This window comes from Citrus clementina, unplaced genomic scaffold (genome assembly GCF_000493195.1).
Source record: "Citrus clementina cultivar Clemenules unplaced genomic scaffold, Citrus_clementina_v1.0 scaffold_9, whole genome shotgun sequence".
NCBI classification, from domain to species: Eukaryota; Viridiplantae; Streptophyta; class Magnoliopsida; order Sapindales; family Rutaceae; genus Citrus; species Citrus x clementina.
Window position 1 is genome coordinate 23,374,042 of NW_006261964.1, and position 16,321 is coordinate 23,390,362.

Sequence of the window (16,321 nt, forward strand, 5' to 3'; positions counted from 1 at the left end):
ATTCTTATGCATGACATAATGAGAAGAATTTTTACTTGATTTTGTTAACAGATTCAGTTATGATCCTCTGAAAAGTTGTGTGTTTGTAACATCTAGGCCAACAAACAGGCATCTTTTTGTACAAGATAATTACCTGTGCAGAGAAATCAGATTAAGTGAAGTCAAGTTATTAATAATAAGACACAAAGTTAAGATCTCAAATGGTATGACAGTTACTGGGAGATGTATTTGTCCAAATTTAAGTTTAGAAACGAAAGATGTAAGTGCACTACTAGAAAGGTCCGCAAAGATGATAGCTAACTCATGGCAACTATTTTTCCAATCATAACGTATAAAATCAGATATGATGATTATTTTTGTTCCTTGAATTCAACATAAGGCAATAAGATTCTGCAGTGACGCAGACTGTACAAAAGAATCAAAGATGAAATATGTTCTCTTTGCTTCAAATTTACAAGTTAGCCGAAAAGTTCCACACTACAAGGGATTTTAATTAGAAATGCAAGTAAATTTCTTACTTCAGTCAGGAGAACATACTCAAAATGTGAACCAAATTCCAACGCTGATCTCCAAATTTACAGGTTGACAAAAATACAAGATTGGAGAATCGAAAATCGATAACAATTCATTGGTAACTCTGCAGGTATAATCTACATGTAACATATCAATACAAGAAATCATTGTAAAAATTGAAGCATTATTCAGCAATCAGTTTGCAAGGAACAAAATTGAATAATAAAATAACAGCATTAGCCAAAAAGGTACGTAAAATACTCATTTATTTGCTTCAATGAATTCTCTGTACTCTTTCTTCATTTTGACCCCTGGTACAGTCCTGCATGAACCAAAATGGAATGGTTGGACTAGTTACCATGCACAAAAGTAGGGGTGAAATACTCAAATTGTTTCATTACATATTCCTCATGAGTAAAGAGATTACTGAGATACTGATACCGTCAATACCCTATAATCAAGTTCGAAGCATAAAGAAAAGATTCTTGAAACTTGAAAAGAAATGATTATGCTAACTATTGCCTGAATTGAGTCCAAGTCAACAAAGTGATACTCAAGTAAAAGGTTCACACGCTCTTCTTATGTCAAAAATGTTATCTCCAAAGGATAGACTACCTATTAGTTGGTCTCTTGCTGTGGAATACATCCAAGGAGAATCATTTAATTTGGGGTGGGGTGCACACAAGCTTGGGAGCAAATAAAAAATTATTATAATATGCTTGCAAAGAGGAAAAGAAACATGGATGAAAGATCAAAATTTAGCCGACCTGATCATCTCCTTGTTCTTGAAGAACTGCACACACGGTGTACCCATAATTCCAGCAGCTTCTGCTATTTCTGGATCTTCCTCTATATCGATTTCAACAAAATGTACATTCTCATCAAATTCATCTATCACCTGCCATTTGTGAAAGCAGCAAAAGTTTAGCAAATTACTGATTAGTCATTTACAAAGATAGGTGTAATGACTGTCCTCGCATACCTTGCCAAGTATTGGCTTTAAAGTCCTACAGGGACCACAAGTTGGTGAAGTATATAGTACACATATAAGCCTTGGACTTTCATGGTATAACTTTCGTAGAGCATACTGAAGAAAAGGAAAATGAAAGATAAGTACAGGCATAAGCTTTGAACTAAAATGCTTCATTAAATCCTAAAATTAGAAAGAAGACGCTCCGTAAGAGGTGAAGAAACATTGAATTGTTCATCCTGTTAAAGGTAGCATATTGAGAGAAATGAACAAGTACCTGGCCCTTGTGATTTGTACGTGTGATGTCAAACCCTTCTTGAACATCTCTATCTGTAAGGTCCTTCTTAGGCTCTTCAGCTTGAGGCTGTCAAATGAAAGAAGATGGAAATGATTTAAGTTTTATACTATGTTACAGACCCAGAAAATTTAATATAGCTATTAAATAACAAAAAATCCATGAATCGATACCCCAAAAGTAGATATGACCGTACAGGAAGCCAAAATTGAAAGCCTTTCTTAATTATCAATATTTGTGATTTTACATTTCAAACTTCAGGAACAAGTTCATAGCCAGAGAAATCAAATTAACCAAAATTACTCAGTCCAGCTGATACAGAATTTTTTTTTTCTTTTTGATTCGTGTAAGGAACCTTCCCATAAGAGTGCAAAAGTAAAATGCAAAAAGCTTAGCTCACCAGATATTCCTGCATCTATGATGCAGCAAAAGACTTATCTAAGGTTACAGAAGCATTAGGATCAAGAAAGTATATGATATTGTTTTGTAAGCAATTTGCAGTTAAAAAAAAGCGAGAAAAGCTTCCCAGGAAAATTTTTAGTTATAATATTATATCAAGAATTATGTCCTCATTATGTATATGCACTATCATTGGTTTTTGTCAACATACATGCAATAAATTGTCAAATAAATTTTGTGCAACCAGATCATCAATGTCAAAAAGCAGCAAGTTTCCAAAGGAGTTCATCAATAACTTCATAAAAGCAAAATCATATCATGCATTGAGAAGTTAATATATAACAAGAAACAAGTAGAATAAATTAAGCTGAATAGTATTAGGAAGATAATTACCTGATGAAACTCAATAAGGAGATTATTGTTCACAAGGTATCTCTCCACTGACAAAGCAGCAATGCATCCTGATCCAGCAGCAGTTACTGCTTGTCTCCACTCGTGGTCCTATTCAGTAAACAGGAACCTAATTATTAGATGGTCCAAAACAGTCACAGGCCACCCAAGCAACCAAAAAAACAAAAAAAAAAACGAAAACATAAGAACTGTAGAAGGAACCAGGCGGCAAACAACCAATTCTTCACTGAACCTCAAAAGAATTCACACATTATAATGTCTCATATATGAAATTGAACATTAAAAGAAAGACACCCCTCCCCTAATTGATTTTGGCCAACGGATTCGAACGGTTTATATATGCATTGAAACATATACCTCAAAGTTTACTACATAAATTCATCTCATATTGGACATATGCAGAAAATCAAATCTATACCTAGAAAGATACAACATATTGATTGGAGAAACATTCATCTCTACAATGGTTGAAGTAATCTAACCAATCCAACCAAATTAAAAACTATGCAAAACTTTTATCCTGGAAAAGAAAAATTAGTAAGAACTTAAAACATAACAAACTTCTAGTCAAGCATAGCAACTCTATTGGCTCACATACAATTTAAATTTTATGCAAGTAGCTCATAATGATCTAAATGTGTAAATTTTTTCCACATTGCTTGTCAAATTTTAAAACAAGAATGACAACTTCTACAATTTTTAAAAGCATCACACTTCCAACCAAGCATTAAGAGACACTTTCCCAAATCAGTTTAAAGAATTTCCTCGAGCGATTAGCAAACAAGTAATTCTTCGAGAGACTATCGTTGCTTGATTCTAACAACCTATAATTCTAACTACCACTTTATCAATTATGACCACTACTACAATCATGTCGATGACAGGACTGCAGTCCTGAGAAGGATAGTTGGGACAGATAATTAATCTTGACAAGCCCTTGATGAAAACTGAATGAGATTTCAAATTTAAAGGCTTTGACCGGAGTACCTGCACATCTCCAGCTGCAAATACACCTTCAACAGAAGTTTTTGCAGTACCCTCCTCAACAATCACGTAACCTGAGCTGTCAAGTTCAACTTGGCCTTGCAGCAACTGGCTATTCGGTGAATGACCTATACCATAAAATAAGCCTTTTGCCTCTAGCACAGATTCCTCACCAGTGTCAACTTTTCTGAGTAAAATACCAGACATTTGGCCTTTTGTATTGCTGACAACGTCAACTGTCTCCGTATTGAAGTGCACAGTGATATTTGGGTTGTTGAACACTCTGAAACATTCGCGATAACCAACCTGTTAAACAAACATTCAGGGAGTTGAAAACTCAACATAAAAATTTTTCATTAGTACATAATTCATCGTCAAGGCAGCCAACTAGAAACAAAAAGGAGAATTTACACACCATAAAGCAACAAGAAATGCCATAACAAGAGTAATCAATGAAAAAATATATGAAAAACAACATGACGCTTCAACTGTTAGATAAGCAATCCACTTAGTAGCCTAGTACTGTGAAACCATAAGCTGCTATCACAGAAAAGGAACACTGAAGCACTTTGGAGTCACAATTAGTAAAAATTCAACCACAACTTGGCAGAAAGATCATATAAAATATGCTAATAAAAAAAAGAATCTGCTCCCCTTAATACTCGTATAACCAACTATAACATGCATAAAAATATTATGTTATATGCAGGCCATATTACAACAGATACATCAGACAACCCATAGAATCTTTACCTAATAAAATGGATAATGCTTGCAAAAAAAATTATAATGGAATTTCTGATCCCACAACAAATATTCTTTTTGAGTGTTTAAAAATATCATTTATTTTAAAACAACCTAATATATCTAGGGATGGCAATGGGGAGGGGAAGGAAGCGGATCGACATCCCCGTACCCATCCCCGTCCCTGATACTTTTATTTTTCGAACTTGATTTAATCATATTAAAATAAAAGTATAAAACCATATTACTAACACAAAACTTCAAAACAAACTAAAGCAATGAAAATCATTTCCATCAAACTAAGTTAAAGTCATCAAAATTACAAGATAGTCTACGAAATTAAGTAAAAGCAGAGCTTTTTCAAAGTTGAACACATCCATAAAAGTCACATGTATAAATCATCAACAAAATTATTTTTGTCAATCTTCAAGTGCTTATATTAATTGTTATTTATATTATTTTATAAATATTATGATATTTGCTATTTACATCCATATTGTTATAATTTAAATTTTAATTGTATTTTCTAAAATTTTTTGAAGAAATAAAAAATCAAATAAAAATTAAAAATAGAAACGGGGAGGGGATGGGGAGTAAATTGTCCCAATCCCTTCCCCGAATAAGAATTTGGGTAAATATTTGTCCCTGAACCCTCCCCGAATGAGGAAATTGCCTTAGGGCCCCATCCCCGTGGGGATTTCTGCCACCCCTATATCATCAACATGCTTGCAAAAATACCTCTTTATCTATATTAATATACATCGAAAAGAAAGCACCAGAAAAAATCATCCACTAAAAAATCTATTAGGAATGAAAGAAAACCATAAGAAGGGGGAAAAAGAAATCAGATTAGACATAAATGCATAAATACTCCTGTAGAAAATTCAACTTCTACATACGTATATGAGTAATATACAGTGAGGCCAAACAACCATAGCATAAAGAATAAGCCATAACAACTTCCAAAGAACATGACAAAATACGAGACAAGGTTGAGGTTTCACCCATTCTCACCTATCTTGCATTGCTCTGGATGCCCTTAGTTGTTCCCTACGAACAAGTAAATGAACATGGCGAGCAAATTTCGTTAAGTATATTGCTTCCTCTGTAGCTGTATCACCTCCTCCAACCACGGCAAGAACTTGCCCTTTAAACAGGGGAGATGCTCCATCACATATTGCACAAGCACTGATTCCTCTGCTCCAAAACTCATCTTCACGAGGTAAATTGAGCCTTTTTGCAGTTGCTCCTGTAGCAAAAACAATGCTGTGGCACTTAACCTGAAGTTAAGCATGAGAAAGAAATTTTAAGAGCCTATAACCAACAAGAAAGTTTTAAAAGAATAGATCTACGAACAATGAATATCCTATGCCACCAGAATAGAACGGTAATGTGACTTGCAACTTGTGTCACACACACAGAGATTATGACCACAGAATATGTGTAACCATATAGAGGAAGATTAAGGCAGCAAGTTTTGCTTGTCATATCTTAATTTCTAAGTGAAACAAACATACAGTAAGACATAATGAATTAAAGAAATTGAGAATTTTTTCTGTAATATAAAGCGATGTAGCATTTAACTCAAATGACAGTTGTCCATCGCACATCCATACATTCATAGGTTCCACAACCACTATCAGACTCCACCATGCTTTTTGCATGGAGAGTTTAATCCCTGGGGTCCAATTTCATTTATAGACCAATCAATGATGGAGTGTCCGAACTATCACTAAGTGTTCAGTTCAAATTTGGAGTCTTGGAAGCTTTGGTTATTTATGAACAAATGTATATACAATGTCTTTATATCATTTTGATAGAAACACTTCAACGCCTTTATAAAAATGTGCTGCAAAACAGTATATCACCTTACGTTCTCCACTCTTCACAGTAAAAGGATTGCTCTTGACATCAATAAACTCAACATCTTCTTGATGAAGTTCTGCACCCCAACGTTCAGCTTGACGCCGCATCCTACAGGTGGAAAAAAAAAATGTCATCATGCTATTCAACAATCACCGGTAGCATATTGTCAGATAAAAATATAATTTACATTCACAAAAAATGGCAGAGTAAGCAAATAGCTCAGTTTTTCAACACCTGTCCATCAAATCTGGACCAGTTATTCCATCTGGAAAACCTGGAAAGTTCTCCACTTCAGTGGTAGTCATCAATTGCCCACCGGGAACACCACCTGCTTGATATCCTTCAAACACTACAGGCTTCAAGTTGGCACGAGCTGCATATATTGCTGCAGTATATCCAGCAGGACCTGAGCCTATAATTACTACATTTTCAACACTTTTTTCTGCAAGAAGTAAAACAAGATACATAAGCACATTTTCAACGATCCATATAGCTTCAAAGTTATTACAATTAGCAAGAATGGAATAATCCTAAAAGTATAAGGAAAACTAATTCTAGTCCTCACACCTGCAGCATGGAGAAGCAAATAAAATCAAACAGAAATCAATTCAATTGTTCAATCCTTTCTGAAGAAAGAGACAATTGAAATTCCAACCTAGCTAAAGGCAAGAGGAACACAGACTTAAGTAACAACACATAGTTAGAACTAGGCAACTAAGTTGACATTATGTGCAAAATAAAAGGACAGATGCTGTAAGATAAAAGAACTCATCATCAAGTGGCCACTAACTCAATTTGTTCAATTATCATGACAAAATGAAAAGAACGAAGGTATCAAACCTGCAAAGGCCCAAAAAGGTGGGCATTGGTATTTCTTGTGGTTTTTAAGTCCTTATATTGAATTAAGATATTTGCCATATCTCATACTTCTTGAATATGGAATTATCTTCATCATATTGAAGATAGTACAATTACATAAGCTTGTAACCCCCATCATACGAGTTTGATCAATGTTTGAGTCCCAAAAAAGGAAAATGGCATATACAGCACAACCGATATGGTTAACACAATTGAGATTGGGGTGCAAATATCATCAGAGACAGTTTATTGAACTAGAAATTTCAACGATTAACAGATTTTCCATAACGAGGTAATTCTTATAACCAGTGATCCGGTATACAACCAGGCAAGCAAAATCTTCAATCAGAAACCAGAAAAACCACTTGTTAACCACATAAAAGCCATAACATGCCTGCAATGACTTTCAAGTGACGCAAAGTACAATCTCTACTATATGCAGATTTTGCAATTTGCATAGTAATACCTTAAACAGTATATCCTACTCTATGAAGTATTCATGAACTGCCATATAAGAACCATTGAAACAGGAGCACTTTAACTTGGCTAAAAATTTGTTATCAAATCTTGCGCATTACAAAGAAATTTCTGCTTCTACGAAACCTAACACATTACTCAACAAAATAAATAAATAAACAATATTTAACAATTAAACTAACTTGATGATTACACTATAGTTGTTTTACATCGACAAAACTACATTACTCAGATAAGCAAAGGAAGGCGGAATAAGGAACTGAGAGTGACCTGCAGAGGAAAGCGCGTCCACGGAGGAAGCAGCTCTGACTCGGAGGGCGGGAAGATGATGAGGACCACTCGTTGAGTTGACTCGGAGAGAGCGGTGGCGAGTGGATAAGGTAGAGTTGAAGAGGAAGATAGAGTTAGAGTTAGAGTTAGAGTGAGAGAGAGGAGGATGAAGTGGAGAGAGAGTGGACATGGCGACTCGGTGGTGATGAGTCGGGGCGGTCCCGGTCCCGATTCCGGTTCCTATGCCTATCTTCGTAGACGCAGCCATTTGGTTTGAGACCATACAATTTTTTTTTTTATTATTATTATTATAAGCTTTCTGCTTCCAGCCTGCCTTTCATTCAGGCTTCAGCAGTTTAATTGCGGCCTTTGCTTTTTTTTTTTTTTCAATTGTTTATTAGTTTGCTTGTTTGTTACTTTCTTTGTTTGTTTCATATGTCACTGTGGCACACGCGCGACACAGTTATCGTTAGCCGCTCGAGTAGGGATAATAAGCTACTCTCTCTCAAATAATTAGTTTTTAAAAAATATAAACAAAATTTTGGTTGTTAAAATGATGGATTTTAAATAAACTAAATTCATCAAATATTTTGATTTAATAATAATTAGGTTTCACTCCTTGTAGTATTTCATATATCGTATTGTGCTATTTATACACTAAGCATCGATATGGGAACTAAACCCCAACAAAACTATGATAAATACACACTCAAAATAATGTCATTTTGGGTGAGTTCGGTTTTTCTTTTTAAAATTTGCCTAAAAACTTTTTGTTAGGGTTTTACTAAGGTTTAATTCCCAATCATTTTTATTTATATATGTTCTAATAATTAATCTAAAATTCTTTAATTTTTTAATTCAGTCATCAATTTAAACTAGAAAAAAAATCTATTATGTTTTTCTTACACTGAGTTTGGAAAAATAAAAAAAAATTCAAAAGAATACAAACTGAAAATATCAATTAAAAATTGCAAACATTTTTAAAAATAAAATTTATATAAATTTTAAAATTAAAATTAGTCCCTCGGTGTAAAATGGGGCTAATTGATTCATATAATATATTTAAATTGATTCATGACTGATCAATCAATTTTTGTTAGTCTTTAATTTTTGACTTTGTAATTCGTATTGAAAATCTCTATTATTACATTAAATATGTTAAACTGCAAATTATCCATTGACGACAAACATATAGCAACTATAATAAATGGATTAAGAAAAAAAAATGTGGCAACTATAATAAATGTTTACGTGCCATGCATTCAACAAAACATATCAAAGTGGCGATAAATAAATGTGATTCCTTGTTAATTTACCAAGTAGATAATATAATGTGATCATATCAATGTCAAGAAAGAGGAACGTTGTGCAATACTTAGGGTGTGTTTGGAAGTGAGGTGTTGTAGCTTTTAAGATGCAACTACTGTAAAGTAAAAGCTATAATTGTGGAGTAGAAATTGGGTAAAAAAAATTGCTAAACTGCCAAAATCTAGTTATAAGTGATACCAAACATCTTAGTAGCTGGGTTTTGGCAGTCCAGCTACCTCACCACACTCCCAAACGGGCTATTAATTGAGGTGTCATTTTGGTGCCAACAATGCTATCTCGGCACCGCTGCCTTAGGAACATATATACTTTATTGGCACTGCCTTGTTATCGCAAAGGTTGTCGCCTTCGCACCATCCACACGTGAAGAGCGACTTGCGTTATTGTCGTCATTTCATTACCACAAAAGTATTATTCTCAACACCACAAGTGAGGAGCAACCTGCCTCGTCTGCCGCAAAGGTGTCACCTTGACACCACTCATTAGGAACAATATGTTTTATCAACGCTGCCTCATTGCCATGAAAGTGTCGTATCAGCACCACATATTAAGGGCAACTCGTCTTATTGATGCTGCCTCATTGCCAAAATGGTATCATCTCGAAATCACTTCATCATTACAATGTGAGATGTCATCTCGACATGTGACTAAGCGAACATTTTGATAAGATAACATCAATCACATCCTACATTAATTGCTTATCAATATTAATCCCAAAGCTAGATGCAATTTGCTAGATCTAAAGTCAATATTTAGCGATAAAGTGCAACGTTAGTTGGTGCGAGGTCGAGGTCTTGGAACGAGAATAAAGTGACAAGTCAATGTGCCACTCAGGAGCAAGTCTACATAGTCATCTAAGTAGTCAAACATTTAATGCTGAGATGACGCATGTACGAGGAAGATGAGACTAATACCTACATAATGTATGTACTAAACGAGTAAGACTCTGTGCTCTCCGCTCATTATGAATAGAGGAGAAGTTAAAGGTAAATAGATGAACAATTTTCTCTCTTTTTCCTTGCCAAATTTCTCTCTCATATGTTCTCTCATTTTTCTTACTTGAGCATCAAAACGTCCACTGGCGACTCTAACCGTGTTTATTTTGTAAGCATTATCACTTTATTCTAAGGCGGACTTGACATCTGGTGAACACTCCAATCATCTCTTTCTTTGCTCTCTTTTATTATGTGTTTCTCTTAGTAAAACATTTATATTATGAATGTAATGCATAATTTTAGTTGTAATAAATCTTTCTATGTATTTTAATGGATTTCCTCAAGATAATATAAATTGTGAATATCAACCAAAGCTTCATGGTTGTACGATCTAAATTTTGGTATCAACACTTAGTATCTTTCATGCAATACAAACACTCATATTAAGCATTGTAATATCATATTTTTAACAGAATGACACTAGATTGCTAATAAAACCATCATATACATCTTACGATTAGATAATTCAAATCAATTTAATAGAATTCTATTAAGGGTAATATAATTATCTAATAATTAATAGAAAAAAATCTATATATTAGAAATAAATAATAATATTATACTTAATAGAAATATAAAATATTAAAAGTTATTTAACAATGACCACAATTAATATTGAAAATTTCAATATGTATTTGGTCTTTTCCATGTCTCCTTGTACTTGAGACTTAATTCAAAGCATTTCAAGATGTCTTATTGTTTCATTTGAAACACATGTCGAAAGAATATCATAGATTCCTAAGAACTTTGGTTAACAAATCCTAGATAAGGGTAATTTTCAGGGACCTCCCCTGAGATTTGGCGTATTAACACTTAGATAAAATATATTGATGTAATTACAGACATCTCCCCTACCGTTAGTATAAAAATACGTATAACGTTAGTACAAAGGTTAAATATGTAAAAACATATTTAAATTTTAAAATAATTTGAAATGAAGCTCGAGATATGTGAGAAATTTTGACTGCTACACCCTATTAACCAAAGCTTGACAATGACTAGTGGACAAAAACCAAAGCTTGGCAATTACTAGTGGACAAAAGAAAACTAAAATATCCAATAAATAAAACACCCACTTACCTTTCTCGCTCAAACAAGCAAAAACGCAGCACCATTTTCATCTTTTTTCTGAAGTTGTGAAGAAATCAAGATTAGAAATTTTTTTAGCTTTACATTTTGGTGTTGGCTTAAGTCTTCCACAAAAGCACAATGGAAAAGAAGCCAAAGGTCAGGAAGAAACTTCCGAAGAAAGCGCCTCTAGCGACAAGGAGAAGAAGTGTGCCAAAAAAAGCATCAAAACGTACAAGATCTACATCTTCAAAGTTCTAAAGCAAGTCCATCATGATATTGGAATCTCGAGCAAGGCACGATATTTTTGAGGAGTTTGCGAGGTACAAGAAGAAGCCGACGATTACATCTTAGGAAATTCAGACCGTTGGGAGACTTGTGCTTCCTGGTGAGCTAGCTAAGCACATTATTTCTGAGGGTACCAAGGCTGTTACTAAGTTTACTTCTTGAATGAAGTTTGTTGCACCGATTGATGGATTTGGATGTTTTGGAATTTGCTTAGTTAGTCGTTTAGGCTTTTAATTTTACTAGACAAAGATGTTTTTATTTTTATTTTTATTATTTTCGTTTTGGGTGGGTTTTTAGGGTTTGTTTGAATGTACTTGAAATTTGGATTTGATCTAAGTGATGGGCATGTTCATTATTTTAGAAAATGAAAATGAAATATGATTTCAAAATTGCCTTGTTGGTTCTTTAATGAATTTTGATTTGTTATTTTGAAATTCTCTTATATGAAATAAATGTGTTTTAGGAATTTTTTTTTAATATGCAATGTCAATTACTTTATATCAGGGGTATTTTAGTTTTTTAAATATTTTGTGATTCCAACTAATCTTATTGCTCATGGATTCTCAAAGTTTTCCTTAATAATTTATTGTTTTAGCGGGAAGGGTATTTTAGTAATTTAGACATTCCACTAACGGTCAACTTAACTAATAACTAATGGTAGGGGAGGTATATGTAATTACATCAATACATTCTATGTAAGTGTTAATACATCAAACCTCAGGGGAGCTCCCTGAAAATTACCCTACAAGATAAACACAAAACAAAAGGATCTCATCTTTATGTAAGCATCTTTAATGCCGTCAGTCATCAACCATCCTTGCAAGAGCATCAAGGTTACATTAAATATCCTAATAAATGTTGATGGGGTACATAGACTCAAAGTGGGTGATGTGTTCAAGGATGTGGGTCATTTTAGCGAAGCATTGCATGAGATGCTGGCTAGAAAATGGTTTAATATTAATATAAAATAAAGCGAACCAAAGAGATATTATTCAACTTGTAAAGAGTCTGGTTGTCCATAGTTTGTTAATGGTGCAAGGCTGAATGACAGAAATGATTTTTGGTTGCGAGGATGCCACAAAAAGCATGAGTGCAGGCTTATTAAGAAATCTGGGAAGGTGACTTCTACATGGATTGCTAAAATGATAAAAGGACATATTGTTATTGATCCTAATGTGAAGATATCTCTCCTCATGACTTATATGCATGAAAATTTTATATTGAAATTAAGACGCTAACAATGTATAGAACTAGAGAAAAAGCAAAGGTTTTTGTGTATAGTGATCATTCTAAAGGTTGCGAGAAACTATTTCAATATGTGCCAGCCATTCATCAGGCAGATCTAGGAGCCATTTGCAAGGTACTATGTGATGTAGTCAGTTATCCTAGGAAATGTTTATTTCTGAGATTCTTTGTTGCATTTCCTGCACAAAGAAATGCTTTCCTTCATAGTTGCAAATCCTTCATTGGAATTGATGGTTGCCACTTGAAGGGAAAATATGAGGGATTACTATTGGCTGTTGTTGCTGCAGATACTAATAAAGGGATTGTCTCATTGGCATTGCGTGTGTGCAAGATTGAGAATACTGAAACATGGACATGGTTTCTTGAACTTTTACACAACTATTTAGATGATGGAAGGCATGTCACATTTATTAACGATAGGCAAAAGGGGCTATTGAATGCAATCCCAAACACATGGTCTTCTATCTATTATAGGGCATGATGTAAGCATGTGTATGCTAACTTTGTCAAGGACCATACCGGTGCCAAGTTGTAGAATCTTTTTTGGCGGACAACTATGAGTAGTAAGAGGCAAGATTTTGATGAGGCAATGGCATTGAACAAAGAAGAAAATATAGAATCTTATAATTGGCTGGAAAGAGAATTGTAAGGGTGCACTTGGTTTATGCATGCATTTCACAGAAACTGCAAAGTAAAGAGAACTGACAGGAATGCATCCGAGTGCTTCAACAGTTGATTTTGCCTTATAAGGACATGCATTTGTTGTTAATGCTTGAGGAGATTAAGTGCAAATTGATTAGTATTAAAAATTGCTTAATTATCAAGCGATAATAATCTTATTTTGTGTTTATGCAATATATTAGGAACTATTAATTATGTTTTAAATATATCTAATTTTGTGTATTTTTATGTGTTTATTAGGTAAAATATTAATTTCACGTAATTCGAGGCTCCAAACAGATAAACGGAGGTCAAATTTAGATTCTGGAGGTCCGAAAACCTTAAGATCAGTCAAGATCGACTTAAAATTAGGCTTGTGTAAAAAGAGTTGACTTTTCTTATTGACTTAGCACTGATTGGATGATGAAATAAGCTTACAATAGATATGAGTGCATGGAATAGCTGGCAATTTTGACTAAATCTCAACCGTTCATGATTCAATGGCCATAATTGTGCCACATGGCAATGGTTGGTGAAGCAAGTTGTAGGATCCGAATCTTTGTATTTGGGTCGACCCGATCCACCCATTAACCCGCCAAATCTCAACCGTTTTTTGGGCAAATCGGACGAGTCAAACGATGCCACGTGTGATGTTGACTTTGGATGTTTGACCAGCCATTGGATCTTGATCTAAAGGTTGTGAGGAGCACATGCATGAAGCTTATGATGGACTGCAACACACTGGATTATGAATTTATTTTTCTATAAATAGAGCCTCATTTTATGTTTTTAATCATCTCTCTACAACTCTCTTCTTCTCAAATTCTTTTAATCTCCCTGTAATCTTGATTTTCAGGTGTGTTTTTAATATTTTGTATAATTATTTTTATAAATAAAATTAGTTTTATTTTCAATTTTAGTTGTTTTTATTACTTTTAATTATAAGTAATTCAATTTTAATATTTCTTTTTACTTCAATTATGCTCAACTAAATAATATTAGTTAGGGGAAGGTGAAACTCTTAGGAAATAAATATGATTTAATCAAATTCTATTTTTAATTTTATAAATTAAATTATTTTCTATTTAATTTTATAAATATTTTATATTTTGAAATTTTGATTTATTGTAGAGAAACAAATGAATTTGACACAATAAATTCTTAATATCTAATATAAGGTATGGTAAAATGGGATTTTGACTTATTGTAGACAAATTAAATTTTGGCACAATAAATACTTAATCAATCATAAAATTAAAGGAAAAATAATAATAATTTATATAATTAATCTTTTGGGCAATAAATCTATAAAAAAAGGCAAAAAGAATTTATTAAATTTTATTTACTACTAAGACTGGATCCACAACCCTAACTAGTTCAATTTCATAGTTTCATTTAAATTAAGTTGTTTATATTCAAGTTTATATTTCAATTTTTAGTTAAAATAAAATAAACAAATTAAATCTTTTCTCTGTTGATCGACCTTGGACTCACCGAGTTATAATACAATAAGACACTCTTATACTTGAGAGTTAAAAATTATTTTTAAGTTGTGTCAAGTTTTTGACGCCGTTGCCGGAGAAAAAATTTTATTTTGCTTTATTTTTCCGTTTTTAATTTTTCTCTTTGTGTAAATTTTCGTTTGCCCCCTTTTCTTTTTCTTAAATGCTCTTTTGTCCTTGTATCTTTCATAATTCTCGTTTCACCCCAACAATTCTCGTTTCTAGCCCAATCTTCTCGTAATTATGTTCTGACCCCAACATCTTTCAGCCGTTTCACTTTCATCTCAAATGGCTCAATTCTAAACTTTTAAAAATTACGGTGTGACCATAAAATTATAAATAATTTACAATAAGATCCCTAGACAAAATTTCTCACAATAATCAAGACTTTGACTTATCTTGGACTTATTTGGACACAATTTGGACTTAATTTGGAACAAACTAACTCTAACTACTAACTCTTAACTTATTAACTACTAACTACTAACTACTAACTCCTAACTTTTATTTATTTTTTTATTTGAGTTATTTAATTTTCTGTATTTATTTTATTTCGCATTTATTTATTTATTTTTACTTTATTTTTTTAATTGGTGGGTTCAACCACCAGTTTTTTTCTTTTAATTTTAGTTATTTTATTATTTTGCATTTATTTTATTTTTTGTTTTATTAGTGGGTTCAACCACCATTTTTTTTTCTTTTTCTTTCTTTCGCATTTATTTTATACTTAATTTTATTGTTAATTGGTGGGTTCAACCACCAAAATTGTTATTTAATTTTCTTTTGTACACTTATATTATTTGCATTTTTTTTTTCAATTTTTAATTAGTCTTTTTAATTTTGAGAATGGTTGTTAAAAGATAAACTTCCTCAAAATCTCTTAGATGCAAGTACAGATTCTCGGATTCTAAACCATGAAATGTTGGTAAAAATTGGATAATATCTGGTTTAAAGTTGAATCGAGATGCTTCTGGAGGAAATACTATACACGACGGTGCTCCGGTTCTGGTTGGATTCATGTAGTCTCTCAGAGTTCTTGGTTGATTCTGATCATGCCCATGTTGAGAATGGTTGTCTCCCCAATCAATTTGAGGATTAAGTCCGCCCTAAATATTTTCGTCTTGATTCTCATCCATGATTGGTGGAGGAGATTGAGATCTACGAATTAACCTGCCACTTGAAGTTCAAGACCAACGTCTCATGCAATGGTTATGTCACAAAGACAGTATTCACACAAATTAATAACAAAATTAAAAGGACTAATTAAAAATTGAAAAAAAATATGCAAATAATATAAGTGTACAAAGGAAAATTAAATAATGATTTTTGTGGTTGAACCCACCAATTAACAATAAAATAAGTATAAAATAAATGCGAAAGACAAAAAAGGAAAACAAATGGTGTTTGATCCCACCAATAAAACAAAAAATAAAGATAAATGAAAATAATA

The 16,321-nt window shown here is 33.0% G+C and overlaps 1 protein-coding gene across 3 annotated transcripts; it reads right to left on the reverse strand.

The window, feature by feature from the left end:
- Nucleotides 1-47: 47 nt before the first annotated feature.
- On the reverse strand, nt 48-8,147 carry LOC18031501 (thioredoxin reductase NTRC). 3 transcript variants are annotated; one of them, XM_024181832.1, is made up of 11 exons: nt 7,788-8,147; nt 6,417-6,624; nt 6,185-6,290; nt 5,331-5,596; nt 3,576-3,855; nt 2,571-2,678; nt 1,761-1,847; nt 1,496-1,600; nt 1,281-1,411; nt 775-835; nt 48-133 (listed from the first exon to the last, which is right to left on the reverse strand). In XM_024181832.1, exons 1-10 carry the CDS (start codon nt 8,068-8,070, stop codon nt 775-777), a joined length of 1,635 nt encoding a protein of 544 aa, XP_024037600.1. In that variant the 5' UTR covers nt 8,071-8,147; the 3' UTR covers nt 48-133. The 3 variants fall into 3 exon arrangements, with proteins under 3 accessions (XP_024037600.1, XP_024037595.1, XP_006421319.1); XM_024181827.1 differs by lacking the exon at nt 48-133 and adding an exon at nt 369-650; XM_006421256.2 differs by lacking the exon at nt 48-133 and having other exon boundaries at nt 369-835.
- Between the last annotated feature and the right edge of the window lie 8,174 nt (nt 8,148-16,321).